At 43.1% G+C, this 22,900-nt stretch overlaps 11 protein-coding genes across 11 annotated transcripts; 7 read left to right on the forward strand and 4 right to left on the reverse strand.

The window, feature by feature from the left end:
• Positions 1-77: 77 nt before the first annotated feature.
• Positions 78-1,751, forward strand: EAE97_005160 (uncharacterized protein; the record flags this gene model as incomplete). Its single annotated transcript, XM_038875672.1, has 2 exons — positions 78-306; positions 474-1,751. 2 exons carry the CDS (start codon positions 78-80, stop codon positions 728-730), a joined length of 486 nt encoding a protein of 161 aa, XP_038733009.1. The 3' UTR covers positions 731-1,751.
• Positions 1,752-2,108: 357 nt separating this feature from the next.
• Positions 2,109-2,369, reverse strand: EAE97_005161 (uncharacterized protein; the record flags this gene model as incomplete). Its single annotated transcript, XM_038875673.1, has 1 exon — positions 2,109-2,369. One exon carries the CDS (start codon positions 2,367-2,369, stop codon positions 2,109-2,111), a length of 261 nt encoding a protein of 86 aa, XP_038733010.1.
• A 42-nt stretch (positions 2,370-2,411) lies between these two features.
• On the reverse strand, positions 2,412-3,170 carry EAE97_005162 (uncharacterized protein; the record flags this gene model as incomplete). The annotated part of the gene is made up of 5 exons (XM_038875674.1): positions 2,412-2,530; positions 2,595-2,722; positions 2,829-2,885; positions 3,002-3,025; positions 3,133-3,170. 5 exons carry the CDS (start codon positions 3,168-3,170, stop codon positions 2,412-2,414), a joined length of 366 nt encoding a protein of 121 aa, XP_038733011.1.
• Positions 3,171-4,137: 967 nt separating this feature from the next.
• Positions 4,138-6,066, reverse strand: EAE97_005163 (uncharacterized protein; the record flags this gene model as incomplete). Its single annotated transcript, XM_038875675.1, has 3 exons — positions 4,138-5,718; positions 5,806-5,827; positions 5,906-6,066. 3 exons carry the CDS (start codon positions 6,064-6,066, stop codon positions 4,138-4,140), a joined length of 1,764 nt encoding a protein of 587 aa, XP_038733012.1.
• A 1,066-nt stretch (positions 6,067-7,132) lies between these two features.
• Positions 7,133-7,991, forward strand: EAE97_005164 (uncharacterized protein). The gene is made up of 3 exons (XM_038875676.1): positions 7,133-7,302; positions 7,466-7,589; positions 7,652-7,991. The coding sequence occupies exons 1-3, from the start codon at positions 7,289-7,291 to the stop codon at positions 7,691-7,693; spliced, it is 180 nt and encodes a 59-aa protein (XP_038733013.1). The 5' UTR covers positions 7,133-7,288; the 3' UTR covers positions 7,694-7,991.
• Positions 7,992-8,624: 633 nt separating this feature from the next.
• Positions 8,625-9,295, forward strand: EAE97_005165 (uncharacterized protein; the record flags this gene model as incomplete). The annotated part of the gene is made up of 3 exons (XM_038875677.1): positions 8,625-8,708; positions 8,826-8,963; positions 9,035-9,295. The coding sequence occupies 3 exons, from the start codon at positions 8,625-8,627 to the stop codon at positions 9,293-9,295; spliced, it is 483 nt and encodes a 160-aa protein (XP_038733014.1).
• A 270-nt stretch (positions 9,296-9,565) lies between these two features.
• Positions 9,566-10,327, forward strand: EAE97_005166 (uncharacterized protein; the record flags this gene model as incomplete). The annotated part of the gene is made up of 2 exons (XM_038875678.1): positions 9,566-10,114; positions 10,160-10,327. The coding sequence occupies 2 exons, from the start codon at positions 9,566-9,568 to the stop codon at positions 10,325-10,327; spliced, it is 717 nt and encodes a 238-aa protein (XP_038733015.1).
• Positions 10,328-11,084: 757 nt separating this feature from the next.
• EAE97_005167 (uncharacterized protein) lies at positions 11,085-12,833 on the forward strand (the record flags this gene model as incomplete). The annotated part of the gene is made up of 5 exons (XM_038875679.1): positions 11,085-11,100; positions 11,174-11,244; positions 11,350-11,820; positions 11,872-12,574; positions 12,628-12,833. 5 exons carry the CDS (start codon positions 11,085-11,087, stop codon positions 12,831-12,833), a joined length of 1,467 nt encoding a protein of 488 aa, XP_038733016.1.
• Positions 12,834-13,441: 608 nt separating this feature from the next.
• Positions 13,442-16,334, forward strand: EAE97_005168 (uncharacterized protein; the record flags this gene model as incomplete). Its single annotated transcript, XM_038875680.1, has 6 exons — positions 13,442-13,658; positions 13,731-14,171; positions 14,227-14,578; positions 14,637-14,762; positions 14,814-15,426; positions 15,483-16,334. 6 exons carry the CDS (start codon positions 13,442-13,444, stop codon positions 16,332-16,334), a joined length of 2,601 nt encoding a protein of 866 aa, XP_038733017.1.
• Positions 16,335-17,124: 790 nt separating this feature from the next.
• EAE97_005169 (uncharacterized protein) lies at positions 17,125-18,867 on the reverse strand (the record flags this gene model as incomplete). Its single annotated transcript, XM_038875681.1, has 2 exons — positions 17,125-17,394; positions 17,479-18,867. The coding sequence occupies 2 exons, from the start codon at positions 18,865-18,867 to the stop codon at positions 17,125-17,127; spliced, it is 1,659 nt and encodes a 552-aa protein (XP_038733018.1).
• Positions 18,868-21,012: 2,145 nt separating this feature from the next.
• Positions 21,013-22,784, forward strand: EAE97_005170 (uncharacterized protein; the record flags this gene model as incomplete). The annotated part of the gene is made up of 4 exons (XM_038875682.1): positions 21,013-21,695; positions 21,740-21,986; positions 22,030-22,606; positions 22,641-22,784. Exons 1-4 carry the CDS (start codon positions 21,572-21,574, stop codon positions 22,782-22,784), a joined length of 1,092 nt encoding a protein of 363 aa, XP_038733019.1. The 5' UTR covers positions 21,013-21,571.
• Positions 22,785-22,900: the final 116 nt, after the last annotated feature.

Here is a 22,900-nt window from a genome sequence, read left to right on the forward strand (position 1 = left end):
TACACAGGACATTTGATCCAACGATGGAGTACGATGGATAAGTCGGCGGCTTATATTGAAATAACGTGAAACATAAGATGCATGGTTCCTTGTCTCAAATACCAGGAGCTTCTTTCTCAAGCAAGGAGTCAAACGGTCGAATAGCCGCATGGGTGAAACTGTTTGATCCGATTTTGAAAGGTTGTCGGTTAAATGGAAACAACACTTGTGACTCTGGAGATGTCAGGTTGGAGATGGGGTTCTTATATCACCAACGAATGAATCGAGTTACGAGAATGGATATCTGCACGACAGCTACTACATACAGTATGCGGAACACAACCAAATCTCACCATTATTGAACTTCACACATCACAGAGCACAAGCAGCTGTTACTCACAACACACAAGTTCCCATTTCAGTAAGGTATGAACCTCTCAAAACCCAATCCTCAACCATCAAATCATCAAAGCATCATCCAATCTCCATTCTAGACCGACCATCCAATTGCCCCTCTCCATACACCTCCATACGCCATACAGCCATGACAAGCAAGTCTCCCATTGCCCATCGCGAAAACCGATCGCATGCATATCCAAACGCTCAAACAACCCATCCCATCACCGTCCCAAAAGAAGCCCCTCCCGCGAACTCATCATCCACATTGCGATATATCGAAACCTCCAATCGCCTCTCCCCATATACAATCCATTTACTTAGCACTTGGGCATTTCTGAAATACAAAGATTGATTAGCCTCCTATCCACATTCATCCATCCGTCTAATCATCCATCTCCTCTCTCCTCCTCTCCCTCTCCTCAATTCCTTACCTTTCCACAGCTGCAAACATAAGTATCCTTATCCGCGCCCTCTGGATACGCAACACCGCAGCTACACGCCAAACCGCCCTGGTTAACGAAGACTTGAAGACCTTGCATATTGTTGTTGACTTTCGACTTTGTGTGTGTGTGTGTGTGTGTGTTTCTTAAAAGGCAGGCAAGTAGGCAGGCAGATGTTCGTAGAATACAAAAGCTTTCGATGTCAAGACCAGATGTGCAGTTCAGAAGAATGATAGATAGACAGATAAGTAGATTCCTTCACAATAGAAAGGTACTCAATGAATAAATAGATACACTTCTCCGAAGAAGAAGAAAACGCATCCAACCCTCCCTCCCCCTCCTAAACAAATTCACCGAATCTCTCTCATCCAATCTTACCCCCCTCGCTCCCTCGAGCATCCCCACGTAACATAAATAACACATCCCTTTCTTCCCCATCTATACCCTATCTATCTACCCAGCAAACATCCCTCAACCTATCACCACTACCCTCTTACCAAATCTCAAATTCTTAGCTATGCCCCGCAAACCAACGGCAAGGAAGTCACCGTCTCCGTCGGGAAGATTATCATAATCTTGTGATAAGAATCTCAGATACGCACTACGAGACCAACCAATCCCAACATCACACATTTTTCCTCATTTCATCCATCCACGCAATTTACGCATATTCGTGCCTCGTGACCAAAGTTTAATGAATGCTCTTTATGCAAGTCAATCACTCATCCGACCGTCCGATATCCGACAGAAGCACGCACGAGCCGTGTAGCAATTTGGTCTAGGCGGAATTTTTACTGTAACACAAAGCAATGTTGCACGAGAATGAGATTTCCACGGAGAAGTCTACGGAGCTCGGAGAGCCTTACTAGGCATTATTATTCCCACCTCTATGTTGTAAACGAACGGAATGTTGTACAAACAAGGTAGAAGGGCTAGGCAGACATCGTTGCAAGGCTAAATGGAATGGGTTTGAGGCAGTGAATGTGTAAAATACGAATCAATAAGGCCCTAATGTAGCAATTTTGCATTCGAAGCAGATGGTAACATGTGCGACAATCAGCATCCAAGGAAAAGAAAAATCAGCCTCGCGAGTTAAATGCCGCCCTCCTGAATAGAAGAAATATCACAATCTCAGCAGTAGAAGCTGTCCCGTCCCCATTGCATATCGAAATAGTTGCTCTCTTTCCACAAAAGTGTAGGAGAGGAGAATAGTAAGTTAAGCTGTAAAGGGAAAAAATCCATGTAAAAAGCGAGGGTTTTCCTGTCCCTTCAATAAATCAACAACACCCTCTAACGCCTGAAAACCAATCCCCGCACAAGAGCGAGGAAAGAGGTATTACGCCTTCCACCTGCCATCGCTGCACCCTTGATTCCACGATGTTCCAAATGTTGATAATTTACTTCCTTTCCATGCATAACAGTTGTAGTAGGAGATTTCCTTGTTGTAATTGGTGCAGATTGTGTTCGTCGTGCTTTCTTATTCCTAAAATCCTTCGATGGCGAAACATTTCCAACCCTGGATGACGGGCCCATAGACGCTGTAGACTCCATATTAGATACAGTATTTGGGCGAGTTAGGGGCCCGTCAGATTGTTATTCGATGTTGTTCGCGGTTTTGAGCTGTTCTAAACTCGCTTTGCGAGCAGCGTATGAATCCGATTGATTTGAGTTGGCACGCATCTTTTCCATTTTCTCGGGTTGATGGTAGAGAACTGTTTACTCAAGTGTTAGTACAGGAAAGTTCGATTGTATTAGAGACGCGGAGCGCAGACGTACCGACTAGGTATCGATTTTGGAAATTGAACCCATTCAATTTATCGCAGGCAGTCTTAGAATCCGTTACGTCTTCGTAGACAACAAATGCCGTACCTTTCGTGTTGGTAGCGATACCTTGACGAATTTGTCTGGCGCATTGTCAGTAAATTCTCAAAGATCGAACAGGTCCACCTCAATAGAGACTCTTGATGTAGATCTCGCCTGAGATTGCTGCCTCTCTTCCAATATACATACCGGATCGCACCGAATTTGCCAAACAGATCAAAGAGTTCTTCCGGCGTTACGTTGTAGCTATTATTCCAAATATCATCAGCCCTATGCACCTCAATCCGATTTCCATGTACACCAAATCCACAACCCCATCTCCAAGTCTCCACATCTGCTCTTTCCTGCATCAATCCACATACCTTAGATTCTTGACGAACAAAGCTCTACAATCAGCACATTTGTTAGCTATAGATTCTCGATTCTAGCATTGAAGAGCCGGCTCACGCGACCAAGTACAGGCACAATGAACAATGAACCCGGGGAGACGTACCGATTAACTTCAGGAGCAAGTTTACCACCTCGATTCATAGCTTGGCTACAAATTCTCTTCTTTCAAACGTTACGTCCGCTTGTCAATTTCTAGTATTATCTTGATTATTGGAGTTGCGTTGATGCGAAAAAAAGGTCGTAGTATGGTGTATGTAACCGGAGGGGCGCACAGGTGGAAGCAAGCCTTCTTTTGTTCGTTGAAGGCTCAGGATTCGCGCTAGATTCTATTGAGACTAGCGGCACTACTGCCTTAGAAATTTTGGAGTCGGTGAGATGTTGATAAGATTAGATCTTGTTAATACCTACTAGGTTGGCAGGTACGACTTAGAAATTGATAAGGATTCAAAGCTCTGAACTTCGCAAAGCTGGAGGTGTTCTACGTATCTATTAAAGAAATGAAAGAGAAGGATCAGATCAATTCTTCTTTCCGTTGGCTATCTCTATGGCCTATGAATTAATCTCTCGTATAGGTATTGGTTAGGCCATCCGCCAGATTGCTTGACTTGCTTTGAAAGGGTATTGACTTTCCACCCACGACATTCACATTCACAGCCTTGAAGTTGGGTGGTAACAATTTATTGTTTGCATCTACTTAGGTAGTACTGACGATCCTAATGTTCTATGTGTTACATCTGAAGTACATATATTCATCTCTGTGTAGATATTGTCAATAGACTTCGAAAATGTACTGAAGTGTTATCAATGTCGTCTCTCTTGACAATCGAGCATAAATTTGCCACTTGAGTTGTCGCCCCTTACCAAGGATAACCCTTTTATTCACTTGATCTGTGACGGCATCAATTGCCTTCAGATGTGGAGATTCCACTCGCCCTGAGCTTTATACTCAAACTCTCATCTCATGAATACAAGGAAAGTAGCACCGCATGTGTCCACGCAGAGAACCTGCCCGGTGTACCATGAGCCATTTCAAGCCAATATTTGATGTCACAACAAGTTATGATAAGACCTTGGAGAAGATCGATTTTGGTACTATATATGTATGTATTTACCAGGTTATATATATTTCCTTAAAATCACCCTTCCCTTCTAAAGTTCCATTCTTTTGATATCCACTTATGTGCAGTGATTTGCCTTTATCAACTGTAACTTTAGTTCCCGTGATAGTAAATCGTCTCTCTCCAGGAACCCATCCATTCTCATCAGCCCATTCTTCTTCTACATCTCTCGTAAATTCAGTTACTCGTGAACATGCATCTGAATCCCAAATGCCTTCTCGGTAACCCTTAGCTTCTCTGAGAGTATCAATCGCTTGACCTCTTAACTCTCGATTTCGGCAATGTGTTCCAACCATAAACATCGGAAGTATCACGCCAAAGTCAAAGTGATACTTCCCCTCTCCTTGAATGATACGCGGTCGAAGTTTAGTTACATATTCCATGATTGTAGCAAACTCTTGAAAATATGCGTCCCATTCAATTGCGTTGACAATGAACACACTTGCTACTTGTATCATCATCATGGCGGCCTGTATTTTAGCAAGGCATGCAGCTAGAAATTCTCGAGAATCTTCGCCAGCACGTAGTCCCTTGTCTACTAATGGTGCTGCGATACTTTCCCATCGCAGAATTTCAGCAAGATAGGTGGTACAATCCCGTCTAAGAGTCGGGTTAGTACTAGGTATGACCGCGACAGAGGTCCATGAACAGTTCTCATCTTTGAGATCTAGCCCTTCATCATCGGCTGCATAGACGATGGATTCTTCGTCATCCTTCGGTCGTTCTTCGAGGATAGTTTTTCTTGCCGTCGCTATCCAATGAAAGTTTCTCCGCATTATAATCTGCCACCAGTCATGGCTTTCTTTGATACTTGAGAACGAAGAAGGCATTGATAGCAACAAATGATTCAAATCACGAGTTCGTCGCTCGTGAAGCTTTGAAGATCGACGATCAATCACGCACAGTGCTTGAAGATCAAGATCTGAGAAGGCTCTGCACAGGTCATCGGCAATTGTAGAATCTTGCTGACAGCTGAAGGGTGGTAGGTTTTTGGATTTCTTGTCGAGCATAATCTCGTGGAGAAGATTTTCTCCACTGGCAGCATGGGAAGCCGCCGTTGCAAGATGTCCCTGTATACTTTCAATTGAATACACGAGCAAACAAGCAATGAGTGCTTTGCGGGCGTTGTAAGAGCTTGGGTTCAGAGCTTGTCTCATTCCGATGAGAGCTTTACCATACTGATCAAGACCGTATTGACGGTGTAGAAACGCCTCTATACCATTTGCCGCGCGACCTTTACTGAACGCCCCAAGGGCAACCAGAGCTTGGCTAACGAAAGGTTCGGATTCGCTTGCCTGGGGAATCAGTCGCTCCCAGACTGATTGATTAAATAGTCTCGCGATATCACCAGCCGATGTTTCGCGAAAATATTGAAAATATCGAAATTCCTGTTCGTTTTCTAGGATAGGACCGATGTGTATATTGACAATGGGTGATTGTAATTGTGGGGGAGAGTCTACTATGGACATGCGATTCGTATACGCCCGCGATGATCGTTGGACAACATGTGATGGATATCCCTCGCATTGAATTCCAGTCTTCTTACATCGTTTGCAAGAAGGTTTCGTTTCCTGTCATTCGTTAACACATGGCTTGTGATAGAGTTGTGGAATTGCCCCTATATTTCCTGGGCAATTAGTCGACAAAGTATTACATACGTCGCATTTGACTCGGCGCAGTCTAGAAGTTGGGTATCAGCTCATGCTAGTATGGCACATAATTGTTTAATCTTGTAACATTGAGATAAGACTTGCATACTTGCATGTATAGCATCCCGTCTTGACCTTTTGGTGCTTCACCCGGGACTTCCTCGAAGCCTCACTTTCATAAGGAGCATTGTCTGCCTCCACGGTTTTAAGAAGTTTTCTCTCATCCAACGGTGGAATTGTCATAAGCTTTGAAAGTCGAAAAGGTTTCATGATTGCTATTCTTGCATTGCAACATCATCATCATGGGCAACATATATCCTTGTATCCAGTGTAAGATCTCATACGAAGTATTTTAAGTGGTGTGCTTGTCGTTAAACAGCCTGAAATTCCTGGTGGGTCTTTTCTCAAATGGTGGTGCTACTCAAACAGGCAGGTCAATAGGGGTGGTAAGGACTAGTACTGGATCAATCGATGTTTATATCAGTTGATATATAAACAAGCAAGTCAATAAATCAATATAATGCGTTGGACTGGAATCAATTCATGGAATCCATGGAGGATACTGGCACAATGCCGGAGAATGGAAACGGAATGTGTCGTCTCTTGCCAAGGTCATCAATTTACCTTAGAGTTTTCTAACGAACGCCGCTAAGATTTAGTGACTACAGTGCATACCATACTAGGTGCTTATCATTCTATCACACTACAACATCATACCCGTTGGTCTATTATAAGAATTTCCTCTCGCCATAGGATCAGCATTACATACAGTCTTGAGAATATGATCCTAAGGTTCAAACTCTCTAGTTATCATCTTTCTATCGGTACCAGTCCAGCGTATGATGGCTTTTAGTCACGAAAACACCCTCAATTCGATGCGGTATGCTTCGTCAATAACATCTATCATTGCTGTTATGAGTGAAGTACAGAGTATAACCACAAGTCAGTGGAGTAACGTGCTTATATTCTCCTAATGTACCTAGTACAGTCAGCAAAAATCTGCTTCCTTTCTGTGAATGCTCTGCTGTTACATGCATGGACGAAATATCTTTTGTAAGAACGGGGTTGTTAGTCGTAGTGATTACAACCATAATGTGCGCCCAAATCCTGGTATCATCGCTGCTTATGTCGAGTCAAGAGCCGTTGCCTTGGAGTGCTAACACTCTTCAAAGCGGAAACAACGCATCACATGTTTCGATTCCAGAGGCAAGGATATTATGTACGAGCAAGAGAGATTCTGTTAGAATCCTATTGGCGCGCACATCAAATGTCTCGCGATGAGCTGTGACAGCCTTCCCATCTACTAAGGTTTTGGAAGCAGCCTAAGTCGGACCAGTAAGGAAGGTTATTGAAAGCTTTCCAACACCGTGGTGTTACATTTCTTGAAGAAATACTCGTATTTCTTGGCCCCTTTCATGAGACGCCGTCAGAGTTGCTGAGTTTCAAAGATACAAAAGAATCATATTTGGAAGGGTCATATGGCCATGAGTTTATGAATTGTTGCAAGTTTTTCCGATCTATTGGTTTTCGTTCTTGATGGTACGGTACGTAATTTTCGAGTTTCTGGGAGACCGCATGGGCATTGTTATCTAGATTGTCTACATTTCATGAAATCAGGCGATTAATCATGTACCTCCTCCAACTTTCGCGGGGTTGTAAGATGCCGCAGATGCCACATGGAAGCAGACCGCGATTTTGAACAAGAAGAAGGTTCCCCAAACCTAAGCTTTGTCGAAGGAAGCTTTGCTCCGGGCCTTCTCGTTCCCAGATATGAGAGATTCGATGAATATCTGGTATATCTACACTGCTCCTCGTTATTTTCGCTTACCTTCATAATTCAACTTACATATATTAGTATTTGAATCATGATTCTACTCATATTTTACACCAGAAGTAGCCTGGGGGAATTGCATTCATGCAATTGGATGGGCGAAACGAATCGCGCACAAAAATATTCCTAAGGATTCAACCAAACAAGGTTGTTTGGTAATAGCGGTATGAAATTGGAGCTGGAGGGAAATCTGGTCGCGAATAGGGTGCAACTTTCAGTTTCAACCCAAGGGCTTTGGTTTGCTTCTAATTTTGCACGAACTGATGGGATACTGCGAAGATTGACTCAGCGATACTTCTTGAACTGCTAATTCAAGTGTTTTGAGATTAAACGTAATGATTCATTACGAATTTAACAATGAAACCCCGGGTTCTGATATTAAACGATATAAAAATGGATTTGTTGTAGATTCTGAGAGTTAAACAGGTTCCGTCATTCCATGCACTACTTAAACATACTGCTTTCCACAGCTTCATGCGTCATATCTACATCTAGATACTACACTTATCTTCCTTCCATCATGAGACTTTGCTATTCGATCTTAATACTTGAGTAGTTAGTATATATCATACCCGCTTCTTAAAGTCTCGTAGCGACATCAACGTGAAATTCAATTACAAAATTCCATCTCATTATTATTCTACATCCCGTATCTTTATTTCCTGAAATCTCAAATCATCATCTTATACCATTAATCATCATACAATGAACAAACATTACAGCCTCTATCATAACCTACCTCACAACCTACCTCACAACATCCTGTTCCCGCCCTTGCCCAAGCATATTATATCTCCAGTCCCAGCCCTAAACCCGACCAACCCGGACTGTGAAAAATCTCTTCAACAACCAACTTCACCGGCCTATCTCCCGACCTCAGGCGGCGATTCAAGATTTAGGGTATATGGATGTAGACTCTTATCTCTCTTCCCATTCACCATACCCTCTTTAACATTATTTCCGCCCCCCAAAACAAAACGGTAGAGGGTTAAAAAGAATGCCGCGTAGTGTCGCCTCTAGCCTTTCATCAGGATCTTCATCCTCATCTTCGCAGGGTAAGAGGAGTAGAGCTCCGAGTTCGGTGAGTTCGGTGAGCTCGAGTGGGAGACAGAGAGGGTATGGAGGGGCCCATAAAAGTAGAGTATGTTTCAATTGTGTTTTTGTTGCATTGTGGATATTGTGTTAATAATATTATTAGAGCGCGGGATCAGCCACTGTGGAAGAAGTTGGAGAGGATGTATACGGTGAGGCTAGTGAAGATGTGAATGAAGGGGGCGAGAATAAGGAAGATGATGAAGATGAAGAGGGAACGAAACCTTCCCCGAGAAGACTTGATGTAAGCATTTTCACTTTCATTACTAATTTTATTCTTAATGCTGGAATGAACATCCTAATAATAAATGAAAGACCCAACCTACTCGCCCAAAAAGAAGAAGAAGAAGAAGAGGTACTTCCAGTGGCTCATCTAGACATTCAGCAAGTTCCTCAGGAAGACCCCGTGGTTCATCGAGAAGGCATGACAAGGGAAAAGGAAGAGTGGAAAGTAAAAAGGGTGAATGGGGAAAGAAAACTAAAAGTAAAATTGGACAAGTATTGGGATTCTGGGGAAGGTTGAGAAATGCATGGGGAAGAGTGACGGAGTCGCCCTGTAGAAAACGGACTGTTTGATTCATTGCGGATGAATGGAGGAATGAACGGAGGAGTGAAAATTGTATTGTAAAATTTTGGCTTAACAACTATACAGCAGGGTGTTTGCGTAATGAGAGGGGGTTAATCGTTTGTATCTTAACATCCGGATATCCTTTATATCCAGCGACATTATAAAATCTTCACCGCAACACAAGAACAAACATCTACAGCCACTCCTATAAAGTACCAATTCATTCTTGTCGTAATCCGAGTAAATCAACTACTTGTCTCGTTCATCTAAAGGCAATCATGTCATCTCCAAAACACCTTCGTATTGGCGTATTCAATCCAGCTGGATGCCAGCTTCTTGATATGTCAGGTATTGACATTTTTTTCATGCTTTCACCAGAATATCTTTCTGAATGTGGGTTACCGCCCCCATTGATCGGACTTGGGATTAGTTGTACGATATACTATATATCTCTTCCTTCCACAGGGCCCGAAGTGAGATTGACAGCTAACGCTATGCTTCGAATATCGAAAACTACAATAGACAATGAAGTGCAGCCAGGTATGTTGGACATCGTGATGGTTCCGGGACCAGATCCTAGAACAGTATTGGATCAAGACACACGAACATTTTTGAAATCACACGCGGAGTGGAGGGGAGAGAATGGAGAGAAGGTTGATATCTTAAGCATCTGCACGGGAATTTTCTTAGTGGCTCAAAGTGGCATTTTGAAAGGATTGAGTGCTAGTGGACCAAGAGCTCTAATTCCGCGGCTGAAGAAGGAGTTTCCGGACACAAAATGGATGATGATAGGAGGTGGGTTGTGGATCATAATATTTGGAGTAGTGGTAAGTTTATGATTCGCACAGTATGTGCGCGCAACTAACACGCAGATAGGTGGCATTACCAATGGACTAGAAATGATTGCTGCATATATAAGACAAAAGTTCCCTGGTCCAGCAGCAGAGGCAGTAATGGCAATGGCAGATGTTGGAGAGAAAGGTGTCTTTTATACAAATGAAAAACGAAGGAAACGCTTTGGTGGTTATGGCAGATATTGAGAGCAGTTGGTCTTGGTATTGGAAAAGACAGAAAATCTTGATAGGGAAGGCAGGAGTAGCATCATGTTGTTTGTTGCTTGAGTGAAGCGTGTGACAAAACTCGAAGATTTTCATAGTGTTGTACTATTCTGTCATTCCATCCTGTCTTCTGTCAAACGAAAGAAACGACTCATCTGCAGCCAGATTCTCAAGTTATCAGATTGTGTAAGATGCAGGCATATAGAGATTGGTTTTCCAGTGAATGTCACAGTGGAAGCCTTTTCTTCTTGTGATTGATATTCTTGATATGATTTTGACATAATCGTGACATATCGAGTAGATGTGATATAGTATATACTGAGTGTCGAGGCGTATCGAGACTTCTCGAGACTTCTGTATTCGACCTTTAAAAATCTTACAGTGGAGAGCTATGAGAAAACAAACGTCAATTAACCAATCATTGACCAATCAAATTATATCAATATATTAAGCGTTAAGCCTCAATGGGTAATAGTTGTCACATAGTGGATCTCAAATCTCACTAGCGTAGACGGATAAGCTATCTTAGTGTGTTAGTGTGCCGCAGAATGAGAAAAAAAAAGTTGTCGGGTATCTTTTCTTCAAGAACTACCTTTTATCAAGACACCGCTCACCAATCTCTTCCTCTAAAATCTCTTCACCTCATCTCAAGATTCTTATTTACTGTTTGCTTTTTGAAACAGTTCTTTTTCAATCATATTAACATCAATTGAATCATCAATTCATAATTCCTTACAAGATGCCTCTCCTTCCAGGTAAGTAAACAGAAATCCTCTCGTCTGCCTTGTTTTGGTCTTGCGAAAACATCCATCTAACTTTGCGCTACAGTTGCTATGTACGGCCTTGAGGTCCCAGCAGGAGATATTCTCATTCCTGCTGTCCCAGATTTTCCAGCTACCGTAAGTGACACACTATTTTCTACTACATTGATGTTGCTTGCTATTTTGGTCACACCTAGCAGGCTCCAATGGAAAAATACAAACGTTGACAATTTCAATCTCTAGTTCCGCATTACCATGGCAGCAATCGACCCAACTGAACCTGCCGATGATGCTGAAGGTGTCAAGCCTAGATCAACCTTGAAGGTCATTCGTCAATCGAGTGCTGAGGATGAAGAAGAAGACAGTGAAGATGAAGATGAAGGTTCGGATGATTTATTACGTGCTTTGTTGGCAGATAATGACTCTGAATCAGATGAGGACAGCGAAGACGACGACGAAGCCAATGGAGGACCAAGCGACCCATCCAAGTCCAAGAAGGCCCAAAAGCAAGCTGCTCTTAAGGAACTTCTTGCTTCCATCAGCAAAGACGATTCCGACGAAGAAATGGAAGACGCTTCCGACAAGAAGAAGGTCGCCAAGAAAGGAAAGGCTAAGGCCACCGCCGAGGTCGAGGAGGAGAGCGAGGATGAGAGCGAGGATGGTGAAGGTATTGAGGTTGAGGAATATGTTCTCTGCACTCTTGACCCAGAAAATGTATGTGTCAAAGACCCCGCTCACAATGAAATCATGCTGACCATAATTTAGCACTATCAACAACCTCTCGACATCACCATTGGCGAGGACGAGACCGTTTTCTTCAAGGTCACTGGTAGCCACACAATCTTCCTTACTGGTAACTACGTGATCCCAGATGACAACGGACACAACCACCACCACGAGGTTTATGACTCTGATGAAGAAGATGATGAGGACTATGACCTCTCTCCAGATGAGGATGAACTCGAACTCGAGATGGACTCGGATGAGAGCGACGAACTCGATGGTGCTCGTATTACCGAGGTCGAGTCCGAAGACGAGGAGGCCCCAAAACTTGTCAAGGCCGACAAGAAGGGCAAGAACAAGCGCTCTGCTGATGAAATCGAGGAGGCCGCATCCCTCGATGCCATTATTGCCAAGGCTGCTGACTCTGAGGAGCCAAAGCTTAGCAAGAAGCAACAAAAGAAGTTGAAGAAGAACAACGGCGAGGCCGTCCCAGCCAAGGCAGAGGAGGTCAAGAAGGACGCCGCTAAGGATGAGAAGAAGGTTCAATTTGCTAAGAATCTCGAGCAAGGACCAACTGGATCTGCCGCAGCTAAGGTAGACCCAAAGAAGCCTGCATTGGGCGTCAAGACTGTCGACGGAGTAAAGATCGATGACAAGAAACTTGGTTCCGGACCAGTCGCCAAGAAGGGGAACAGAGTTGGCATGCGCTACATCGGAAAGTTCACTGATGGCAAAGTCTTTGATTGTAAGTTTATACCCCTGAAATTTTCTTAAAACTTTCTAATATTTGAAATTTAGCAAACAAGAAGGGCAAGCCATTCTCCTTCAAGCTCGGTGCCGGCGAAGTCATCAAGGGCTGGGACATCGGTGTTGCTGGTATGTCAGTCGGTGGAGAGCGAAGATTGACAATTCCAGCACACCTTGCATACGGCAGCAAGGGTGTCCCTGGTATCCCAGGTAACTCCACCTTGACCTTCGATGTCAAGCTCCTTGAGATCAAGTAAACGCCATCGTCATTTGTATAAGGAAGTCTCAATCGTTTCAGAAGTGCGTTTTTGACTGATTCGATGCTGATGGTCACTTTGCTTTTCATATCTATTGTACAATTTTCTCTTTACTTTCATGTATCTCCTTGCTGTCTGCGATTTCATGATATTTATGACATGTCAATCAGCAATGTAATGTTTTTGCATAAGTCTCCGACCTGAGCAGTTCTCTGTTTAAAGAGGAAGCAGACTACGCAAAACGGGATGATGAGGTTTGCATAGCACTACAGGCGTATTTTCAAAAAGTTTGATTAGGTTTTAAACACAGGGGATTCTGCTTTAATCGGTTATCTCATAATAAACAAAAACTATTATACCAATGCAATATCGTCCTTTCCCAATGATGTCTGATGGTGATGCCTTCCCTTGTTGAGAAAAGAATCTCCCCATGAGTAGAAGCTCTCATAGAAAATGATAGATAAAGGTATTACTCCTCATTCTTCTCGTTCTTGTAATCTTCATCAGTATCAACATTCTTTGTCAATCATTTGTACGCTGTTCAGCAGTTCCATTCTTACATTTTAGTATTGATAATCATCATCTCACTCTTGAGAGGATTCCCGACAATGAAAAGAACTCGCATCGGTCCTGCACTCGACCCTAATGCAGTAGACAAAGTTGGGCCGCCTCCCCAATTGGAGAAGCCTCATTTTCTCGAATCTGTTACTCAATTAGACTCCATATCTCCTCCAAGTTCTCCCACACATCACATTCATAGACCTTCCAAATTTCGACGTCAAGGATCAAAGATTCTCTCGGTTTTACGTTCATTAACTAACAACAGTAAATAATATCTTCTCTATTCGTCTTCCAATTATACGTCACCTATTCTAACCGTTGGTTATGCAATTTTAGGCTCAAGTATAGCACTAGAAGATGATTATGCACCGTTGTCACCTCCTCCCGAATCTGTCGCTCTTGGCAAGAAAATCTCCTCGGCTTTACTCAAAGCTCCACCTACAATCGTTCATCGAACACAGTTCAAGAGTAGACCCAGTTTGATCTCTCTCGATAAAGGTGTTTTGGAAGTCATGCCTGATGCTCCTACTCCTCCATCGAGTGCAGAATCTGCAAACAATAGCGGAAAATCATCTGGTCCTGATGCTAAACAATCGACTCAAAAGACTTCTCTCGAATCAAAGTTCTCGCAGAAATCTGTGGGTGTCTCGCATCACTCTTCAGAGAACAAGAAAGTCATGCAGAAGAATATGAATCAAGCAGAGGTTAGCTCTGCTGAGGGAGTTCTGGCATCGATCACTGAAGGTGATAATGCTGAATGTCCACAGCCAGTCCCAAGTATGTTTCCTTTCCCCTCTTACTCTATAATATAGTTACGACTAACAATTTGCAGCTGTGATTACCGTCGAAAAGGCAGCTTCTGCAAAAGTTTTCTTCGAAACTTATTACAATGAGGTTACTGCCAAAGCAATAACACCTCGATCTCTCCGCCGCTTGAATCTAGAGAATGAGCTTCTGAACGATATGATCTCTACCCCAACAGATAAAGCCGAGAAACTCCAAGCATTAGCTACAGCAGAAACGAATCATCTCAGACAGACCAGAAACATGAAGGTGCGAAGTACCAATGCTTTGAAGGGCAGGGATCATAAACCTTCGAACTATGAGGTGGTTAAGGTTCTTGGAAAAGGTAGTTTTGGTGTTGTGAGATTAGTAAGAGAAAAATGGGCTCCAGGTGCTAGCGAGTAGGTTTCACTATTCTGGTTTATTGTTTGATGGAGATAATTGACTGATGATGGATAGATCGGAACCAAGTAAGCGTATCTATGCCATGAAGGTGATTAAGAAATCGGATATGCTCCGAAATAGCCAAGAAGGCCATTTGAGAGCTGAGCGTGATTTTCTCGTTGCGGCTGAGGGATCTAGATGGTGAGTAGTAGGTAATGATGTCTTTATTAAAGATATTAACCAACGTGACAGGGTTGTTCCTCTGATTGCCAGTTTCCAAGATCTTAATAACTTGTATCTCGTCATGGATTACATGCCTGGAGGAGACTTCCTCGGCCTCCTGATTCGTGACAATGTTCTCTCTGAGTCTGTCACAAAATGGTATATTGCCGAAATGATCCTCTGCATCGAAGAAGCCCATGCTCTTCGCTGGATTCATCGTGATATCAAACCAGACAACTTCTTGATATCTGCATCTGGTCATTTAAAGATCTCTGACTTCGGATTAGCATTTGATGGACATTGGTCTCATGATCAAGCCTACTTTCATAATCACAGATATTCGCTTCTGAATAAACTTGGGATCACTGTTGAGGGAGATTCTCTCGATAAAAAGGAAGGAAGAAGTGTAGCTGCGGCTATGAAAATGGCTCATGTGATGATGGGTGGAAAAGAGCGTCATGAGAAGAATTCCGATAATGCGTCGGAGTCAGAGAGTATTCTTAATTGGCGCAATCGTTTTGGGAACCGAACGCTGGCGAGATCAGTGGTAGGTACGAGTCAGTATATGGCGCCGGAAGTAGTGAGGGGCGAGTTGTATGATGCTAGATGTGACTGGTGGAGTGTTGCTGTCATTCTTTATGAGGTGACTTACCATTCCTTATACTTTTCACGAAGGCAATGATGCTGATTTGATCATAGTGTCTTTACGGTCATACACCTTTTCTTGCAGAGGAAGGCGGAAGACAACAAACAAAGATGAACATCTTGAATCACAAAACCACATTCCAATTTCCCTCGCGTCCATCCGTCAGCAGAAGATGCCAAGATCTCATCCGTAGCATCATCCAAGAAAAAGACCATCGCCTCTGCAGCCGCCGCTACAAATCTCGAGACACCACACTCGGCTCCGTATCCTCTCGTCGAAACCTAGATTACACCGGTCGCTACGTCTACCCCAATGATGGCGAAGATATCAAAGCGCATAAATGGTTTCGCGATATTCAATGGGATCGTATTCATTTAATGCCTCCCCCTTTTATCCCCAATATCAAGTCGATGGATGATACGCATTACTTTGATGAGGAAGAACCGATTTCTGATTTCTCGGAAAGTGTAGCGAGTGTGCAACCGACGGTTCAACAGATTACCGATGCGCTTAAACCATTTAATCGCGAGATTCAAATCCTTGCGACGGGGTTTATAGAGAGACCGCATGATACGGTTAGATTGAAGAGGTTGGAAAAGGAAATTGATCAGTTTGCGATGAGGGATGAAGAGAAGGAGTATCTAAAGAGGTTTGTGAGGACGTTTGGGAAAAAGGAGAGGAAGAGGCCAAGAGATAGGTTGTTGAGGGATAAGGAAATTGCGCCGAAGATTCTGGAGTTGAGGAAAAAAGGGGCATTTTTGGGATATACGTATAGGAGAATCGATATGGGGACAGGAGCGAGAGGGGGTGGAGATGGGAGTTGGAGTGGAAGTGGAAGGGGAGTGGTGGTGGCGGGAAGCTGGAGACCGAATGTTTGGCATCGGGCTAGATTGAGTGTTCATTGATTAGATTGTTTTAACTTGCGTTGGAATTATGAAGGGAGTGATTAGGTTTGATGAGAATACGTGGGAAGACATGAGGACTGGGGTATTGATGGGGAAATGGATGAATGTTTGACTGGTGTCGGCGAAGCCTGGCTGGGCTGGGCCGGTTTGAGCTATAATCGAAAGGCTTGGCTTCTGCATTAGTTTTATAGATACTGTACACATTCGTTTATTGAATTATACTTTTACTACTAACTCGACTTGATTCTCTCTTCTCAGTATGATTTGAATTTGCTCTCCATTGTTTTACTAAGGTGTATATATTTCTTCACAGTGACGGAAAATGAGGCGAGTGAAGCATAAAGAACCTTGGGAGCTAGTGAAGAAATTAAGGAGGGGCATGAAAATAGGAGGTATAAGCAATGTATCAATGGCCTTTATCTCTTTTGTTTGCTTGTGATCTATAATTGAGTTATATACAAGCTGGTTATAATTGGATATGTGCCTTGCTTATACGGCAGAGGCAGGATATATGTAGATGAATGGGAAAGGGGTGGACGAGCAGAGTTGAATTTTTGTAGACACATGAAGCGGGTGAGCAAGGGGATAATATATCGGGATGTTTGTCTTTAGCATAAAGAGGAGAGAATGGTGTGAAAAAGTAGAATTTGATTAGATTTAAAGATAGTATGGGGTATATAGTATATAACATGAGGAAATATCGCATATCCCGTCGTCATTAAGCCGAACTCCAAAGGCAATGTTTAGGGGGGGAAAAAGACGTTGTAAAGAAATTGAAATATGGTGGTACTCAAACGCGATCCTCTATTTGGTGAACAGATATCTTCATGTCTTTATTGTCGTCGTCATCTATGGGATAAAAGTCGGTGATGTCGACGGATTTTTCATTGGGGTTATGGAGGTATGGAGAGCTAGAACAATTCGGGTTCTCAGAGAGCTCGCAGACGTAGTGATTTAGGAGGAGACGATGTTTGAGGAGAGATTGGAAGTCTGCTCCGCGGGCGGCGTTGGCGATGTTATGGGCTTGGATGAGGATTAGAAGGAGAAACCCTTCGATAATCTAGAGGTTATGTTATTACGGAGTTTATGATAAGCGGATTATGATGAACAAGGCGGACTATGGAAAGGGAAAGGTTAGACGTACCATAGTTGGAGTGTTGCACAGAAGTTGACCAGTTTCGGACCATTTCATTATAGACGCAGTGGCAATCAATGCAAATACAACACCGACAGATGCGACGCTCACAACCGATAATGCGCAAAACTCTCCTGCTGTAGCAGATGCTCTTGTGCTAAAGTTTCTTGGCTTGGTAGGGGTTTGGTACGGGGAAGGGATATTAAGTAAATCTAATAATCGATCATCACTTTCGGCAATCTTCTCGAATTGTACCTCTGCAACTTTCTCGTCTCGATAATAAACATTCCGAAGTACAAAGCCGTCGATAAAGCCCACAAGGCCGGTAAAAGTACCAATGATTAACCACCAGTTATCGTTAAAACCGAGAATAGGACCAACAGCTATCCAAACAATCGTTACGATCAAAGTGATCAATAGCCCAACGCCTGAGCCCATAACGTCAGCAAAGATATCGATAGATCTATCGATCCGACTGATGATTGGAGTAGGGATCTCGAATATTGGGTTAGGTTGGTAATCGTTTGTAATTTCCCTCAATCGCCACTCAACCTCAGAATCGACTCTTAAAGCATACTCAAGACACTGCTCAAGGTTATTCTCTTGCTGCTGTTGTATATTTTGCAAGAAGATGGAAGTAAATGTCAAGGCAACTGCAGTAGCTGTATTGACATATAATTGCCAAGTGTCGCTGAACTGAAATAGAGGACCGATGCCAACCCAAAAGAAAATACCGATCCAGTAGAGGATATATGCCCAGATGGAACCAAGGCCTTTAGCAACGATTCTGCAAGTGCTGTTCCACATATAGCGTGCTTTTGATATGTCTCCACCGCCACTTGTAATTAGGATATCATCGGCGCTGGATTCAACAGGTTCGTTATATTTGAGCAATTTCTCAGCTGGGTTCCTGTGGGTTTCCATCCATTGGCAGCTAGGTAATTGTCGGAGAAGGCGCTCAGAAGTTTGATTGCGGGACTGGAGTTCGGCGAGAGTGGTTAGAAGAGATTTTGAGGCGTTGGAAGCTTGTCTGAGGAGCAGGATATCTGTTAAGTAGACTTGGATCGAAGAGGTATTTTGCATGACGATTTGCCAGGTATCAGTCGTGCCATTAATGAAACCAAATATGACCCAAACAAGCATGATAGCCATCATTGCTACAAATACCCAATTTGAACCAGCAGCTTTCGTGACAATGTCCAACACATTCCTTTTCGGTTTATAGATCACATCTTTAGTTGTGATTAATATTGGCTCTCTCTTTCCATTTGATGAAGTTTGTCCAGGGGCCTTTTTTGGTGTAGTATGAGAAGTTTGGGATATAGCTACGGCTCGAATTGGTTGTTTCGTGGGTGAAATGAAGTTCTTGAACTTATGCCAAGTTGACGGGAAAGTCATGTTCACTATAGTATATCTTCTAGAGCAACAACAAGTTTCACAGAATAGACTATAATCGACAAGGTGACATTAATAAAAGAGGTTGAAGCCAGCTTAGAAAAGGACAAGAAATAATAATCGGCCAAGATTCAGAAGGCTTATATTAGATATTCTGCACTAGGATAGGGCATACTTGATGTATGGAGTCACTAAGCTCCATCTCATACCACCTGTGTCTCCTCCAGAAATTTGGGATCAGCGATAAAAACAGTCGGTGTACTGCCCACATCTCTTGCAATACATATCAGTTTTACTTCTGATATTCGATATTCAAAACACTAGTGGTGTGAGAATCATTTGCAGTATCAATTGCTAGTTGCATATGATGCGATAAGGGGATCTGAATGGTGTCAAGATTTGACAGCAAAAGGAACAGAAACGCCGGTATTTCGAATGCCCAGATTTGAAGCAGCTTATGAGTTGGGGTAGAGTGATGAAACAAAATGAAAATATAGGCCCCACTTTAGAGAGAAAAAACATGTGGCCATGACTTGGGGGGAAACAAGCAAATGCGGCAACAAAACGCCAAGAACTAGCTTGGGTGATCCCGTCTCAGACCTAAAATCCAATCAACAGCCATGAAAAATACACAGGGCTGAAATTGTATATACTGCATTGTAAGCGCCACTGCTGCGGGTGGCTTGGCGTTCCCGCCCTTTCAACGTCTGCGCATCGACTGCCGCGGAAATGTTGTATGGGTGGATATATCCGGGGTACTGCGCTGCAGAGAATGATCTACAATAGGTTTTATATTGCATTGTTAGAACCAGCGAGTCTAAGGAAACTGAATACATAATCAAGAACTGACTTCGAAGGAAGATCTATTTCGCAAGAATGTACGATCGACACGCGCTGAAAATGATCATCCAGAATACAATAGCCCGTCTGTTCAGGGACATGGGCTTTTGAATACTTGAACTATTCTAGGGATGTCACCAAAGCGCCGTTGCAGTGATACGTTAACATGGCAGCAACAGCTTCAGTCACTAAAAAGATCTGTCAATGTAAAACATAATTAAATGAGAACACTTGTTGCGACTCTAAATTTCTAAAGTGTGGCCTCTTCGCAAAGGATGGGTACATTTGGTGACAAGATTCAGGGGCTAACTCAATTGCAATGCCACCCTTGCCGCACATGTTGAACGTGCAGCCATGAATTTTTGCATCTCATAAGTTGTGTTAAAGTAGGTCATTGATTTTTATGCGTTGATTCACAGATCGACATTGAAAGGAAAACGTCCTCAAAGCAAATGATGTGACAGCATGCCAAACGCCATCTTAGACCTTGAGTACCCAGCGATCCTCGTCAATAGCTTTGCGACACAAACATCCAAAAAAATCCTTCGAATGCCGTGAAGTTGCTCTATAGAGAAAAAATGATTGCCGATGCTGATTGTATAGATGCGATGCCAGTATGTTCCAAGAAGCAAAAAACCACGGATCATGAGATGAGTCTGCCAATATATCGAGGATGACGGTGCAAGCAGAATACGACTATTAGATGAGTGATTCTACAATTCACTTAAATCTTAGAGATCCCATCATACCTAAAGCAGAATTTCGAGTCAAATATCTAGCCAAGGACATTCCGGTAGTGCATGAATCTCACTCGAAACAAAGGTATGCTGTTGGATGCCGCGGGACCTGTTGCGGAGCGGCACTTGCTAAACTCAAACATCGGTAGTCTAAATAGACAGCATTGAGTTTGTCAAGTTTAGTCACGCTCCACCAAGATTTATCCAGTATCCTGCAGTCTTACTGGCATGTTGTACGCTCAGACCCGGGCATCGCATCAGTTGAGTCTAGCATGACGATGGTAGTATTTCGAAACACGAACTAACAATGATGATATAGAAGATTGGATGGAGACACAAGTATCTAGCTATAAGCCGCAAAAGTTTCCGGAATGTGAACAGATATTGGTGCAACTCTTACCGAACGCATTAGGAAGAAACCATGTCTTGATGAGAAAGTCGGACTTGTACAGTCGTGCTTATATAAGCACGGTGCTAGCCTGATATGGTATGGTACGATGCGAGCGAATAACTCGTTCACAAGCAAAGCCAAATGCCGAATAAAAACCTAGCAGCAGCATCGACATACAGGATTTCCACTGGAGTCTTGCCGTTGTACAGCAATCATTTCCCTGATTCTCAATGTCTTATATCGCGGCATCATAAATGTTTTTGGATATTGGGATTCTTCGGGGTTTCAAGAGATGTACTGATAGATATTCATCCTCCTGCCGATGTATCGGGGAAACGAGCCCCTTGGGCCATACAATATAATAGGCATTTCGATAGATGAGGCTCCGAGATCAAGGTAGAAAAACTCCAATACTTTACTCGGTATCACGACTACTAATAATACACAATGATGATGAATATGCCATGCGTGGGATTGCAATTTTCGATTGGTGATGAATTGATTTCACCCATTCCTGGCGAATTGACATCTCTCGTGCTTCTTCTTCTTCTTCTTCACCACAAGCAAGTGTCTGTAGGTCGCACAAACTTTGATATTTGCTTACCTTGCATGCATGCATAGTCTTATGGCTTGGAAGACCGCATCGCAATCTCTGCTTTTGATTTCTTTCCCAAACTGTCTCGTACATTGAGCCAAAAGTTGACCAGAGAAGATTTTGTTATCTACAATATCCCGAATCATGAGGGAAGTTGTTGATCATTCCAGTCCTGAAATCTGGACTGAGACCACTGAAGTAGAAATTCCACAGCTTGGGCCCGACGATATAGTGATCAAAGTTATTGTCGCGGGGAGTAATGTCAAAGGTAAGCACACTTATTCAACGTGTACTCGAAAAGTAGTGGCTCAGACAGATATCTACTTTCTAGATTGCCTCATCTCAAGACGCTGAAGAAATCACTCAACAGTGAAGATGATATCGCTGGTGTTGTTCACTCCATCGGTACGAATGCGCAAACAAAGAATAAATATTCTCTCAAAGACCGTGTTGCTGCCTTTTATCCGATGATGGAACCACATGGAGCTTACGCCGAATATGCTGTTGCGCCGATTCATACTGTAATGAAACTGCCAGATGCAATAACTTTTGAAGGTCAGTACTAAGTCGACGAGTGATGTCAGTCTCTGACTCTTTCTTAGAAGCCGCGACCATTCCGCTGGTTGCACGACAGCGGCACTTTCTCTGTTTCGCCGTCAGCATTTGCCGCCTCCATGGCCACCAAGGGCTGATAGTGTGCCCCTTCCGTTCAACATCTATGGCGTATCTTCTTCTCTTGGTACTTTTGCAATCAAATTAGTTCGCGCCTCAAATATCCACCCAATTATTGCTATCGCAGGAAGCAGCTCTTCGCATTTGCATTCCCTGCTGGATCCATCTTCTGGTGTCAAGCTAATCGATTATCGCTTGGGTACTGAACAAATGATCAAAGCCACTAAAGTGGTCTTGGGGAGCTTGGAGTGTCATCATGCTCTTGATGCCATCAGCTTAAATGGTACATGGATCCCGAACTCCCATATGTTAGCTCCATCATTTCTGTCGCAATCGCCATCTTACCTATCAGTCGTCACAGGCTCTAACAAGTACGACGAAGGATCAATTCAGACGGGAATTGAAGTGGTATACACCATGGTAGGCACAGCGCATACGGGAGTCTATAAATCGGGCATGGTCAGACAACCATTTTATAGAGAGTTTGTGAAGGGTGATCCAGAGTGGGTGGCTGTGTTCTTTAAGTACCTACATGTCTCAGATGTTGGCAGACGGCAGACTTACTGGACGCCCTTTTGAACTTATTGATGGAGGCTTAACTGGAGTTGGAGAAGGCCTGAAACGTTTACAGAGAGGACAGGCGAGGGGAATAAGAAATGTCTACAAGGTGGGAGAAGTTGAGTGAGAACATTTTGGGGTGTCGTTCTGACTATTTGGGGACCGATTTTGCTTACGATCCAGCAGAAATAATTTATTTGCTATCTTATCAGATTGTATACTTGGGTTTGAATTGGAAATTTG

This window comes from Botrytis byssoidea (genome assembly GCF_014898295.1).
Source record: "Botrytis byssoidea strain MUCL 94 chromosome Unknown BBYS_009, whole genome shotgun sequence".
NCBI classification, from domain to species: domain Eukaryota; kingdom Fungi; phylum Ascomycota; class Leotiomycetes; order Helotiales; family Sclerotiniaceae; genus Botrytis; species Botrytis byssoidea.